The sequence below is a fragment of the Podarcis cretensis genome (assembly GCF_951804945.1).
Source record: "Podarcis cretensis genome assembly, chromosome: 6".
NCBI lineage: Eukaryota > Metazoa > Chordata > Lepidosauria > Squamata > Lacertidae > Podarcis > Podarcis cretensis.
Genome location: NC_137175.1, coordinates 58,344,429 through 58,358,747, shown reverse-complemented (window position 1 = coordinate 58,358,747; position 14,319 = coordinate 58,344,429). Strand labels below are relative to the sequence as shown.

Genomic DNA, 14,319 nt, shown 5'->3' with positions numbered 1-14,319 from the left:
AGGCAACTCACAAAGTACAGTGGCACCTCAAGTTACAAATGCCTCAAGTTACAAACACTTCAGGTTACAAACTCCGCTAACCTGGAAGAGTTACCTCAAGTTGAGAACTTTGCCCCAGGATGAGAATGAAAATCGTGTGCTGGCAGCGCAGTGGCAGCAAGAGGCCCCATTAGCAAAAGCACACCTCAGGTTAAGAACAGTTTCAGGTTAAGAACGGACCTCTGGAACGAATTAAGTTGGTAACTAGAGGTACCACTGTAATAAGAAGATAGAGTTAATTACAATAAAATCACAATCTGTTTTAAAAACAGCATTAACACTGAGGCAGAAAACGTGTCAAAATACTCAGAAGTATGTTAATTTTTATTCCTTTTTTCCCCCCAAGCTCTGGTGACCTGCAGCCCTGATGAGTTCCAGTGTGGCGATGGGACTTGCATCCATGGAGCCAAACAGTGCAACAAAGTGCATGACTGCCCTGACAACAGTGATGAGGCTGGCTGCGTTAACGGTAGGTGTAATTGGTGTCCTTGTATGGGGTATAGCAGAAACCGTTGCTCTGGAAAAGCTCACATAGATGCTAGAGATGGCATCTAGTCCATTTTTCACAACTCAGCTGCTCCTCACTGTGAACTTCTGGACCACCCAGCAATGAGGCTTCCTCAGGGAAATACCCCCCACCCAAAAAAAACAACACTTTAGTAGGCTTTGCTTTTGTCACATGTTGCAGCTAAATACCCCATTGCCTAATCCCATCCCATTTCTTCTAAATTTCCTCTTCTTGCATCTTTATGTCCTTTCTTCATTTTCACGTGCCTAATCTAACGTCATCTGCTTTCCCTCCCTTGCCTGACGCAACAGAAGCGGCGTGCGAGAATCCCACCAAGTTTCAGTGTAAGAGTGGAGAGTGCATAGAGGAAGTCAAGGTGTGCGATTCGCACAGGGACTGCAGGGACTGGTCTGACGAGCCCCTGAAAGCATGTGGTACAGTACACTACTCTTCTTTATTTTGTCCTCCTGTTTTAACAATCCCTCACATCCTCTGTCTGCTTAGGGCCGTCAGAACAGGGGCATATGGCTGCTGGTGATGTGCCTAATGTAGTTTTTCTGCTCGCCTTGTTTGTGTGTCTATTGCATGGGTGCAAAAGGAACTGGAATCTAATAGTTTGAGTCATAGGCCAGACATTGTTCTGAGGAAATGCCCTGTCACATCAGGAAATAAATCCAGGTTGATTGCAAAGAGGTTTGAACTCACACATGATATGAATTTCCCTCGTCTCCTGACCTCTTGCTGATGCTAATTATTTGTTGTAGCTATTGTAAAGTATAAGACAAGGTTTATGTGAATGTTCACATTTCTCTTACAGTTAGGTCTTATGAATGGGTGGCGTGAAGTCAACACACAGGCTCAATTCATTCTTCCATACATTTTATTTGTATGCCTTTTTTCCCCAAACGAAATCATGCTCAACACTGGTTACAAGAAAGAATACAGGAATGCATTTCAAATGAACACTACAAAAACAATTTCACAATAATATGGCAAAACAATGGCATAGGAATAATGTAGCAAAACAATAGCAAATAGAATAACATATCCCCAAAAATATATTTCAATACCATAAATATAATATGGTTACTTCAGGGGTCAGTAAACTTTTTAAGGAGTGGGCCGGTTCACAGCCCCTCAGTGGCGGGCCAGACTGTGTGCACACACAATGCACACAGTGGATGGGGGCTTCCCTCTCTCCCCCAACCCCTCTCCTCCCTTTCCTACCTCCTCCGCTGCTCTGCCTGCAGTTGGGAGCCGCTGGCGGCAGTGGTGCCTCTCCTTTCCGGGTCACCAGCTTTCCTGGGTGCCAGGCGTGGGGCCAGGAGGCGTGCCAAGCTCCAGCCGAAGCCCCGCAACACGCCCATCACGATGTGCCCGTCATGATGCCCATAGTGCGGCCATGGATGGAGAGGTCGGCGGACGAGTGGCGAGTCTGAGCCACACCTCAGCGCGTGGGCGGCAAGGCTTCGGATTGGCTGGCTGCTGGCACCAATCAAAGCCCAGCTCCCTTCCTCTGCAGGGCAGGGAGAAGCCAGGGGGAGGGAGGAGGCACCCCCACGGTGGGGGGGGGGAATGGTGCCCGAAAAAAATTGCAGAAAAAAATGGTGCAGCCCGAATGATCATGCCAATCCAAGTGGCAATTCCAGGACCGTCCACGGGTCAGATCCAGAGGGCAATTGGGCCTGATCCGGCCCACGAGCCTTAGTTTGCCAACATCGGGATTACTTAAACAGCATGCAGCATCCAGTAGCAAAAATAGCGCGGTCCCGAGCTTCACCTTAGTCCTAGGAACACCCCTCTTGTGATGATGCTCAGTGTCCCTCTCCTGCTGCAGCTTCTTAGAAGACTTCCAAGGGCAAGGGGTGGGGTAGCTGGAAACACCCCTCCCACGATGTTGCTTCAGATGTGCACCCAGGTAGTGACAGCATACATGTGGTAGAGAAGTGGGCAAACATGCCCCACTCTCCAGTCTACAGATAATGTCACACGCAGCTCCACGCAGGGCATTATTTACACAAGCCCCACTACTCTTTCCTAAGGACCACACAAGTCAGGCATCCACAACAGCATATACCTACATGGGCATCACTGATATGTATGAAGTTGTTAGGGGCAGGAGGCTTACCTTCTCCCATGCCATGTGAGAGGTGTTGGCACCTGGGTAAGTGCCTGAATGGGACTGTGCAAATGCATCCTCACTTAAAATTTGCCTTTATTTTGATTGCACTCAGCAGGGGTGTGTTTATAAGAAAAGGCCTCCATGGAAGAACAGCAGCTGATTCTTTCCATAAAAATGTATCATGTAAACTCATTATAAAAACTCTGAGTGATGAGGCGCTGGGCAAATGTCATTAAGGTATAGGAATAATTCAGTTATCTGTGACTTGGAGGTGTATTCAAAAATAGCATAATCCTGATCACGTCATTAAATAAGCCAAATATGTATTGACTGAATAATATTCACCAACAGAGTCGTCTCTTTTGGCATGTTTTTTTATTGACAAGTGATCATGAATTCAGAATAGCGTGTTCCCTTAGAGCAGAGAAAGTATAAGATCTCTTTCTAGGATGATCAAACAAAGCTATTCTCATTGATGTGGACATGACTGAACTGTTAACGCTGCTGAATACACTCCTCGCCACGAACAGAATCAGTTTCTCTCTGAATACATTATCAAGAAGGGGATTGAACAGACTGAATCTTACCATTATGGCTGTTTTTACTGCTGGTACTGTACATGACTGTTTGTTTTTGTGACATCTTGAAGGCTCTGGTTATTTATTATTTATTTAGCATCAATGATAAGGTGCTGTGTAGAACATTCCTCTGTGCCTTGGCCCCATGGTTTCACCTTTTTACCCCAGTTTCTGTTTCTGGGCAACAGCAAGTCTGCCTTATTTGGCTTTGGTAAGGATTACCTTAGTGCAGGAATTGGGACCCTTGGACCCTTGTTGGATTCCGGTTTCCATCTGCCCTCGCTGGCATGGCCAATGGTCAGAGGTGGTGATAGCTGAACACCACCTCAGTTCCATACCCCTGCTGTTGGGCTGGGTGAGAAGAAGAAGAGTTTGGATTTGATACCCCGCTTTATCACTACCCGAAGGAGTCTCAAAGCGGCTAACATTCTCCTTTCCCTTCCTCCCCCACAACAAACACTCTGTGAGGTGAGTGAGGCTGAGAGACTTCAAAGAAGTGTGACTAGCCCAAGGTCACCCAGTAGCTGCATGTGGAGGAGTGGGGAAGCGAACCCAGTTCCCCAGATTACGAGTCCACTGCTCTTAACCACTACACCACACTGGCTCAAGCTGAAGCTTGACAAGCTAAAGCTCAGTCCAGAAAAGTCAGAGATGGCTTAGCAATTGTATGTACCATCTGTTCTGAATTGTGTCAAGGGTATTTGGGGGTTATTCTTGGATTTGCTTGTGCTTCTGGATGGCTAGGTAGTAATGCTCATCCAAAGTAGCTTTTTCCACGTTTGGCTGCACCTTCTCTTGGGAGATGGGGACCTTGGCGCAGTCATGTGTGCCTGGACATCCTCAATATGGGACTGTTGTAATGCACTTGACATTGATAACCCTTGATAACTATTCAGAAGCTTGAGTTGGTCCAGAATGCAGCAGCATGATTACTTGCAAATTACAAAGGGATGGAAAATAAAACTGCAAAAATCATAATGCTGTTATATGATCTATGCCGCAATTGTACATTGCATACAATATTTTCTAAAAATAAAAACCAAACCACACACACAAGGTGCCTCCACAGCTATCTATGCACATGCCCTGTCTGTACTTAATTGGCATAATAGAAGCAGCACATTAGAAAGCAGGACAAACACAAAAGAGAACGCCTGCTGGTATGAATGGGCAAGATCAAAGTTGTTCCTCATTTATAAATTCAAATACATCTGTGGACTACTCTGGTCTAATCTGAATGGGAGAAAAGCAGATAAACAGCCAAATGCTCAAGTGTGGACAAGCCCTAAGTGCAGAGACAAGCCCTAAGTGCAGAGATGAGGAGTTCCTCTGTTCTCCTTGCTAACCTCTGAACAAGACCTCCAACATTAATTATTTCCAGGCGCATGAGCACTCCCACAAGTCATCCCAGTGTTTCAGAATTAGTGTTAATCGTACCGTTTGACAACAGAAGCATCTATTCAGTGTCAAGAGCCCAGAGGCACGACTTTTTCAGTTCAAAGGTTTTGTATTGGTCATTGCACCTGCTGGGGCACTTGATATACACCCAGTTTGAGACATGAGAGTGACTTGCAGAAGCGAGACTGCTTTAACAGATGTGGCGTAGGCTGTGTTGAGTAAACCTGTCATTCTCCTCATTTCAATAAGATGGTTATAGAACTTGGCATACTATGCTGCAACGACCTACTGTAAACAAAAATAACAATTAATATTGAAGACCTTCTTCACGTTCCAGCAACCTTCAGTAGTGTTTCACTATGCGTATGGCCTAATTGGCTAATGTCCAATCTAGCCAATAGTCACAGCAAGATCAATCTAAACAATGGATAGCAGACAACATGCACCACCATCATAATCTGAGGGATTGTTCTGGTCTCTGTGTACTTCCTCCTGTTAATAACATTGTTAACTGTAACATTTCTGTTCAGATAGGGTGAGAATGCTGCACCAAAGCTGTTGTGGAAATCTTTCCAGTGCAGTGTTTTCCGCCTGTTACATTTTCTTCCAAGGTTCACGTCTTACCCACTAAATAACTGCATTCATGAAAAGACGGGTAGTTGGACAGCGAGGGTCAGGGAGAGAATGCATCAGCAGCTTTTCCCCCTCATGTCTTAGATTCAGACTGGTCCCAACAAATCTTCTTACTGCGGGATTCCTACATTGAACTGTACAGCAAATCCCACACTAGGAAGAAAACATTGTTCCTCACTTTGTGTAGGTTAATTGAAATGGCAAGCGAAATGTTGTTTCGGGCATTGAAATGACCTCCTTCAACCCCCTCTGCAGTTTAGAGTTGCCAGGATAAAATTGTAGTGGATTTTCAATTTCAGCTCCTGCCAATGGGGGAACAAATGGTCTGGAGTCCCCACCCTCCACCCCCTACAAGTTGTCAGGGTTAGACAGGATTATTACTGGCAGGGTATCTGGAACTGCAGAGTTCCTTTGTTCCTCCTTCCATTGCGTTCCTCAAATGGAAAAACTGACATAGATTGGCTTAGTTAATTCACAGTGTAGTTGGTTAGAGTGCCAGACTGGGACAGAGGAGACCAGAAATTTCAGGTCCAAAAACAGCATCTATTGCAGAATGCTGCTGCTGGAGTTTTTGCAGGCACTTTGTGGAGGAGCCATCTTACACTTAGTTTGTGGGATGTGCCGTGGCTGCCTATATGTTAACTGGCCCAATTCAAGGTGTTACCTTGAAATTTAAAGCGCTGGACAACTTGGGACCTGGACATTTGAGGCAGCAGCCTCTCTGCATACCAGCCATCACTGAAATTGATCAAGGGGACCTCGCTTGTAGTCTCACTGACTTCTTTTGCTCATGGAATGTGAGACAGGGCCTTCTTGGTGATTGCTCCCCAACTCTAAAATTCATTTCCCTTAGAAGAGCAGACAGCAATGTCACCTAGTTACAACCCATCTTCTCCCCAGGCCTTTGGGAGTACTAATATTGCCTTAGTGCTAGGCTGTGTACTGTATTGTTTTAGTTGTATTGTAATGTGTGGAATTCATTTTAATTTAGTTTGTATGCTGTTTTATTACCATTGTACACAACTGTGGGACTGTTTTTTGTTAAAAACAGTGATAATTTCTATGAAATAACACATCTGGAGGGCTAATAGGTTTCCCACCACTGGTGATCAGTGTGATCAGTGTGTGTCTGTTTTTTGCTAACTTGCTTATTATTTAAAAGTTCCATCCTTCTTCTTTGGCTTTCGGAGCACATAACAGATCATAAACAAACAATAAACATAATTTGGACAAGGAGATGCACGTTAAGGCGAAGTTCTGTGAACAGGTCTTCTGTTCAAATTGCTTCTCTGGGAGAAAAGAGATTTGGTGGCTATTTCTGTTTAGGACATCTTATACTGAGGGAATACCATCAGTGATACCTGGTAATATTTAATAATTCTGGTCTTTTTGGAAATTTGCAGTCTTAGGACTGAACCTTTTGTTAAGTCTAAATAGCCCATACCTCTCTTCTAGGAGTGAATGAGTGTGCACTCAACAATGGCGGCTGCTCCCACATATGCAGAGATTTGAAGATTGGCTATGAGTGTGAGTGTCCTCCTGGATACAAGCTTCTCGACAAGAAAACATGTGGAGGTAATTTGCATAGAAGCAGCAGCTCTTTGTGTTTCTCTGTACAGCAGCACATAATTATAGTCGCTCCAGGCTCTTTTTTTTTATAATAATATTTATTAAATTTTGTATAACCAATAAAAAACATACATAATAACATAATATTTTCCATTATCCAGATTTCATTCTCAACTTTGGACTTCCTCACATCTCTTGTTCCCGCTTTCTAAACATAAGTTTTACCAGCAAATTATTAACTTGATTTAATTCATATTATATAATTTTCCAATATTTAATATCTCAAATTTTGGGATTTAACATACACTTATTGAAGCTTACTCATAAAATATTACTTATCCCAGATTTATCTTTTCATCTTCCAGTTGAATTTAAATTTATATTCTTTATAGCTAGTTTGTTGAAGCCATATTTTTGCTAATCTTACATCTTTCTTAGCAATCATACAATTTACAATATTTTTGTAGATAGTCCTTGAATTTCTTCCAGTCTTCCTCCACCAGTTCTTCTCCCAGGTCTCGGATTCTGCCTGTCATCTCCGCCAATTCCATATAGTCTATCAGTTGCATCTGCCATTCTTCCAGTGTGGGTAATTCTTGAGTTTTCCAGCTTTTAGCGATGAGTATCCTTGCTGCTGTTGTAGCGCGCTCCAGGCTCACTCCACATCCTGATGGGCTTAATTACAAGTTACTGATGATTTTTAAACTTCCCTTCCAGACATAGATGAATGTGAGAATCCCGACGCTTGTAGCCAGATCTGCATCAACTACAAGGGAGACTATAAATGCGAATGCTATGAGGGTTACGAGATGGACACTCTGTCCAAAAACTGCAAAGCTGTAGGTAAGGAAATGCTCTCATCCATTCTGCATGATCCATAGAAAGCCAGGTGCAGGCTTGAGAACCCACAAGTAGAATTGACAAGTAACTCTGTTGAGATGATTGCTCAAAAGTCAAACATGATAGATGGCTCAGTTTGCAGAGTGGAAGGAAAGTGCTTGTTCTAAAATCTAGAGGATGCAAACAGCTCTGTTTGGACTAATTCACATGCTACATTTCTGCAGAAACAGGCAGGAACTGCTATTCCATGTACTTGCAAAGGAAAACCTAATGAATGAATTGTTACTTGCAGAATTCTAAAATGAATTCTTACAACGTTTAGTTTTCTTTGCAAGGTATATAGAATTTGTTTTCATCAAGCTACCCTCTTGCTTTCGCATTATCTGTGAGGTGGTAGTCAACATATGCTGTAATACTCAAATATCCTTTATTAGACATAGCAAATCACACATTATCAAACAAACACCGTATACAAATTGTGCAAAATACAAGCTTAATATGCTGTAATAGAATCTGTACTCCTTCCTAAATGCCTTGGTGCCATCTTAGATTAATTCTCTAGACCTGCCCCTTTGAGGAAGCTGTGGAGGTGTGCATGTGTGTGTGCATATATATCTCTAATCTAGACGGGGTGGGGGGAATCTCCCAATTATTTCTTCAGTAACTAGATATAATAATGGTTGCTTGAAGCATTTTCTTTCTAAATTTTTAATGACAGAAAAATCTAATTGTGGAACATTGTCTGCATTAGGACCTCATGATAAACCATAAATATCATGATGGAAGTAAGCCTAGCTCTCACCCCCAGGTCATGCACTCCTCTCATTTTCTTCCAGCACAGCTGCAAGGATGAGTTTGGAAGCTTTGCCTTCCATTTTCAATTGCCCAGCCAATATTTCATGGAACTTGCCCTTGATTTTATTTTTTAATAGACAGATTTCACTGCAGGGGAGATTCCTGTGTTACTCTTAATGCAGTGTTCCCAATCCTTCCCCCAGTGTTCAGGTGTGTGAGTAACTCTTCCATCTGCCAAGTTGAGAGAAATAATGTGTGAGTTGCCACTTAGCTGCAGCAAATGTGACTTGCTAGTGCTGGTAAGAACAGCAGCCACTACTGATCCTTCCTGTTGTTCTAGCCAGTTTCAGATACTCCCAAAGCTTCTATTTTCCTTCCAGCTCAGACATGCTCTTATGACAAAGCAACAGAAGTGAGATCTAACTCTGCACCAGAGAGCAATGCTATTTTGCAAGCTGCTTAAAACGATAAAAATAAAGTAACTTCCGGAGTTCTGTTCCATGCAGGGAAGAGCCCGTATTTGGTTTTCACAAATCGCCATGAAGTACGCAAGATAGACTTGGTGAAAAGGGACTACTCTCGCATCATCCCCATGCTGAAGAACGTGGTTGCTTTGGATGTGGAGGTGGCAACAAACAGGATATACTGGTGTGATTTATTCTACAGGAAAATATACAGGTGCGGGGCTCTCATTTGGCTACCCAAACAGCCACATCTTATGTCAACTTAATTGCAAGCTCTTTCAGAACTCAGATTTTTTCCCCTCTTCAATGTGGCATCAGAAATGTGCCTGTTGAAAGTGTGCATCTGTGTGCCTTTGGGGTGCAACGCCCAGATGCATGTGCTGAGACTGTGTCTAATTACACAGTGAAACAGCATTTGCTTGATGCAACAAAACTGACCGCCTCTCTTAGGCACTCAGATCTGAATTACTATTGCCCCCTGCTGCACCATCTGTAGTTCCTCATGCTTGTTTCCAGCTAATAATCAGAGGCAGGTTCACTGTGACCTGCAGACTAGGAAAGGTGATTTCAAAGATCAGCAAGCCAACTCCGGGAGAAGAGGAAGCTTTTCTAAGATAATATTTCAGTTAATAATACTGAAATAGCTGGCTGAGGATTCAAAGAGAGTGATGGAGCCTACAAAAAAGAAAGAGCCAGCAGAAATGTGGGGGAAGGGAGACTTGCTCTATAAACTGTGAACCTTGCAAAATGTATAGTAAAGGACAAAGCTAGGATCTGCCCTTTAAAACCTGGATAATTATTTAACATTGCACTTCTCCTATACCCTACTGGCAGCAAATATCTTTCAGGCTTAAGATCTGAGCTTCTTTTATTGCCAATGGTTTATTCTCCTCGTTACCAGCAACTGTAACCGTTTTGCCCTGAGCTTTATAGCTATACTTGGTTATGGTTATTGCTGTTGTTTTTCCATCGGTGCCCATTTGAAGCCCATGGCATGGGCAGCTGACTTTTGTTGCTTTCAACAAATAAGCTACACTTCTATTTTTCTGCATAGGGATAGAGGAAGAGAGGTGATTTTCATGCCCTAAGTTCTGCTTTTGCAGAAACCATATATTGTTATTGCTATATATTGTAATTGCTGCTTCCTCTTCTAAAGCACCCCTCTTCCCCCCACTCTCCATGGAGAAAAGAAGGGTCTGGCTTCCCCTTCCCATTGGAATTCTGCAGAGGGCAGAAGCAGCAAGGCACTGGAGAAAATGGGTAGAGAATGGTTATTCTCCCTGTCTTATAACACTAGAATTCATAGAAATCCAATGAAGAGGAATGTTGGAAGATTCGGGACAGGTAAAAGAAAGTACTTCTTCACCCACCAATTGGGATGGCCACCAATTGGATGACTTTAAACGAGGATAAGATGAATTCATGGAGGATAAGTTATTGATGGCTATTAGCCATGATAACTATGCTCTGTCTCCATGGTCAACGATGGTAATGCTTCTGAATGCCTGTTGCTGAAAACTGCGGGAGGGGAGAGCGCTGTTTTGCTCAGATCCTCTTTTCAGGTTTCCCACAGGGCTCTGGTTGGCTACTGTGAGAACAGGATGGTGGACCAGGCATGCCAGATCTAGGTGTGCCTGTTATAGACATAAGCTCCAGGAAAGTACAACAGGGTGAAAGCCACCTCTCCTTTCGTCCTTGCTCTCTGTGGAGGAAAGACGAGAGAGTTTTGTTTCCACAAAAATAAAAAAACAACAACCTAGCTGTGCCTTTCTGCCTCCTGAAAAAATTTTGGGGGAGGTCAGAAATAAATGACCACTTCTTTTCTGCATGGGGTGTAGGGAATATAGAAGGTGTGAATGTGTCTCTCCCCTCCATCCCCATTTGTTTTTTCTGCAAGAGAACAGCGAGGCATGGCTGGCAATTTATGAAAAACCACAATTCAGAGCAAAACTACCTTTCCTTCTTCTTGAGAAGGAAAAAGAAAAGTGCTATTTCCCCCTGCAAGTTGGGCTTTGGGGGAAGGCACCAGAAGCAGCATCTGCCTCTGTCCTGCTGCTAAACAGTCTTTCTCTAACAAACCATATCTCAAGAATGGAAGAGCTGGCCAGTAGAAACAACTGTGCATGTTGAGAGCTGCCCCTATCCAGGAACATGCAAATGTGCATAATATGTTTATTTGATGAATAAGCTTTCCTTTTTTTAGTATGGCTTTTCTCATTGTAGAATGTCAAACTGGGCTGTATTGTGGGTGCAGAATTATCCTATCATGATCCTAATGGCGAAGTTCCGTGCCTTGTTTGCAACTCTTTTCCTTTCCTTCTGCATAAAGGTGGCCTTTCCTCCACCTCCCTGAATAAATACAGTGATAATTTTAGTCTCCTCTCCGCAGTGCCTACATAGACAAAGCCAGCGACACAGCTGAGCAAATGGTCCTAATTGATAGCCACTTGAACTCTCCTGAAGGCCTGGCAATGGATTGGGTTCACAAGAACATCTACTGGACAGATTCGGGAAACAAGACCATTTCTGTTGCCACAGCTGATGGGAGTAAGAGGAGGACACTTTTCAGTACTAACTTAAGTGAGCCCAGAGCCATTGTGGTGGATCCAACACGGGGGTAGGTGTAAAAGAGGGAACACTCATGTCATATATTGCTGAACATATTCCCTGCTTTGCCTTGGTCCTTCTAGCTTGCCAGGGTGTAGAACGCAATGCAATCAGAGTTTATTGTCTAGGGCGCTTTGCTAAGATAATCAGTGCATTACAGCATACAGAAGTCTGATTGCTAGGCGGAATGATTTTAAAATGACGGTATCAGCAGGACTGATTCATACGTTTCTTCATGATTAACCAAGGGATTGGAGTTCGTGAAGTGTTAGAAACATAGAGGGTGTGGGATCCTTCCTCAGAACAGGAAATTGGATCAGATGTCCTTTTGTATTCTTCCCATCTTTATAGTTCTTTTTAGAACCCAGATTGCCCCATTCTAGTCTGGTTCTGTTTTATGAATTCATCAACTCTATCTCCTAATTCTGCTGAAGTGATATGAAGAATGCTGCAAATGGCTTTCTTCCTCAGTGCATTTATGCCAAATCAGTCTTTATAGTCAGAGGCTCATCACACAGCTGCATTGCTAGATATTTGTGTTAGGCAGCCATTGGTTGACTTGCTGCTTCATGGTTAACCTAGACTTCATGAGAACTACTACATGAATGTAGGACCATTCTCGGCCAAATTAATCCTTCTTACAGAACCCAATCATCTGAAATAGTTTAAGTTTTCAGAAGCAGTCTGCAGCAACTCAAAATTAGCACCACATTTTTAAAAACAGCTCAGTTCAGTAATTGTGTGAGCTTTGTCACAGCACGTGGCCTTCTCTCATCTGCTTTCTCTGCCCTTCTCCGATAGATTCATGTATTGGTCTGACTGGGGTGACATAGCAAAAATTGAGAAGTCTGGCTTGAACGGCGTAGATCGGCAAGTGCTTGTGATGGACAACATTGAATGGCCCAATGGCATCACACTAGGTAAGGCTACAATCCTAAACCCATCTGCCTGGGACTAAACCCTGTTGAATTTCAATTGGACTTACTTCTGAGTAGACATGATTAGGATTTTTCTGTAGGGTGCATAAATGGAACCAGATCATTGTAAATTACCAGTGTTCCTGGAAATAGGAACATAGGAAGCTGTCACATACCCAGCCAGACCATTGGCCAAGCAAACTCAGTGTTGTCTACAGTGACTTCGCATTGGGTTTCAGATAGTCTTTCTGAGGCCCACCTAGAGATGCCAAAGATTGAACCAGGGATCTTCCTTTTGCATTCAGAATAAATGCTCTACCACTGAGCAACAGCCCTTCCCACAGACTCCTCATATCTGTAGTTTTTAAAGCTAACTAAACAAGGGGAGGGGGAATAATTGTATTAGTCTCAGGTGGGTTTTTTCACCACTCACTTATATATATGGACAGTCCATTCAATCTAATCAAAAGGTTTGCTGACACAGCTCCTCCTGAATTCCTCCTGTTGATTCAGCAATTCCTGCTCCCTTCGAAGCCTCCTTCAAAACCTTTCTATAAGGCCAAATTAGACAATACATGTTTTCAAAAAACTGAGAAGCATCATCAAATTCTGTACTTGAGAGCAGAAAAGGGTAGGTGGGAGGAAGCAGCTAACTAGTCTTCCTTCCTGCTATTTTTCCACTCAGAATCACCTCTCACCTGTTTCTCCACTTACAGAGGAATTGATACAACCCTCTCCTCTCATTTTTCTCCCTATGCAAGGGGGGCGGGGAATACTTGAGGAAGCGGGGGTGGGTTTCAAGCAAACAAATAGCAGGAAGGAAAAGTTCTTTGCTGCCATTCCCCCTTTCCTCTGCTGAAATTAGCATCCTCTCACAGCTGCTGTACAGTTTTTTTTAAAAAAAGAAGAAAAGGCAGGAGACTACCCCCCGCCAAGTATTGTCTAGTTTGGCCCTTACCTGAATTGCATAGGAGATGTTTGTGGAACAAGATTAGCAACTAAGTTGGTAAGCTATTTAGCCAAATGAACCATATAGGTAGCTAATGTCGTAGACTAAAAATAAGATATGATTAAAAAATGCCAACTGTTGATGTTAATGAGAGTTCAGATAATATGTCTATGAATTTATTCAGATTCTCTGTTTGGATCCTCCCCCACAATCCAAAAGCACGGAGAAAAGTCAGCCCAGAAAGTGAGGACAGTATGGCAAAGGGTTGCCTCATTCCAACATTGTTTCTGTAGTTATTTGGCCTGATTCAGGCCTGATTCAGGCCTGATTCTTCCTTGTATGAAGCATAAATGAACAAAGAATTAACCTGGGTCCAGACACCACCACTCTATCACGGGGGGGGGGGGATGACCAGTGGGTCTGTGGATCTCTAAATGTGACCCACAAGGCCGTTTGGGGCAAACCATGCTCACTTAGCCTATCTCCACACTGGACATCATATCATAAGGGATCTCCATCTCAGTGCTATGCATCACATTGCTAATAAGCCTCTGCTTGCTCTCTGATGGTAAATGTCAGCAGCAGCAGAGATTTATTTCTGATCTTAGTGCTCTGATCCCGCAGTGCTAAGATCAGAGAGATGTTAGTCTCTGCCTGGTGCATTTGAAAGAGCAAGCAGAGGCTTCTGTCTCTGATCTTAGTGTTGAGGGACTACAGCACTAAGCCTGGAGTTAAGCCTGTTCCTGTTTCAGCTTGAACTTTCAATCACCTGATGTCAGGTGACTGACTGGTGGGTGGCCCCACACACCTGTCAGAAATGTCGCATGCAGGATGAGCCAGTTCTGGGTCCATTTCTCAGACGTTGAAAAAGGTTCCCCACCCTATGGTGTGTGGTAGTCG

General features: G+C 43.4%; 1 protein-coding gene across 4 annotated transcripts in view; it reads left to right on the top strand.

The window, feature by feature from the left end:
- Nucleotides 1–14,319, top strand: part of LRP8 (LDL receptor related protein 8) — a 199,220-nt gene that overhangs the window by 175,431 nt on the left and 9,470 nt on the right. For 2 of the 4 annotated variants that reach the window (XM_079980722.1, XM_079980721.1), the window contains 7 exons: nt 386–508; nt 859–981; nt 6,734–6,853; nt 7,565–7,690; nt 8,989–9,160; nt 11,336–11,563; nt 12,355–12,473. In XM_079980722.1, coding sequence (XP_079836848.1) covers nt 386–508; nt 859–981; nt 6,734–6,853; nt 7,565–7,690; nt 8,989–9,160; nt 11,336–11,563; nt 12,355–12,473 — 1,011 coding nt within the window. The remainder of the gene's footprint in view (nt 1–385; nt 509–858; nt 982–6,733; nt 6,854–7,564; nt 7,691–8,988; nt 9,161–11,335; nt 11,564–12,354; nt 12,474–14,319) is intronic. The other 2 variants (XM_079980724.1, XM_079980723.1) reach the window with 1 other exon arrangement.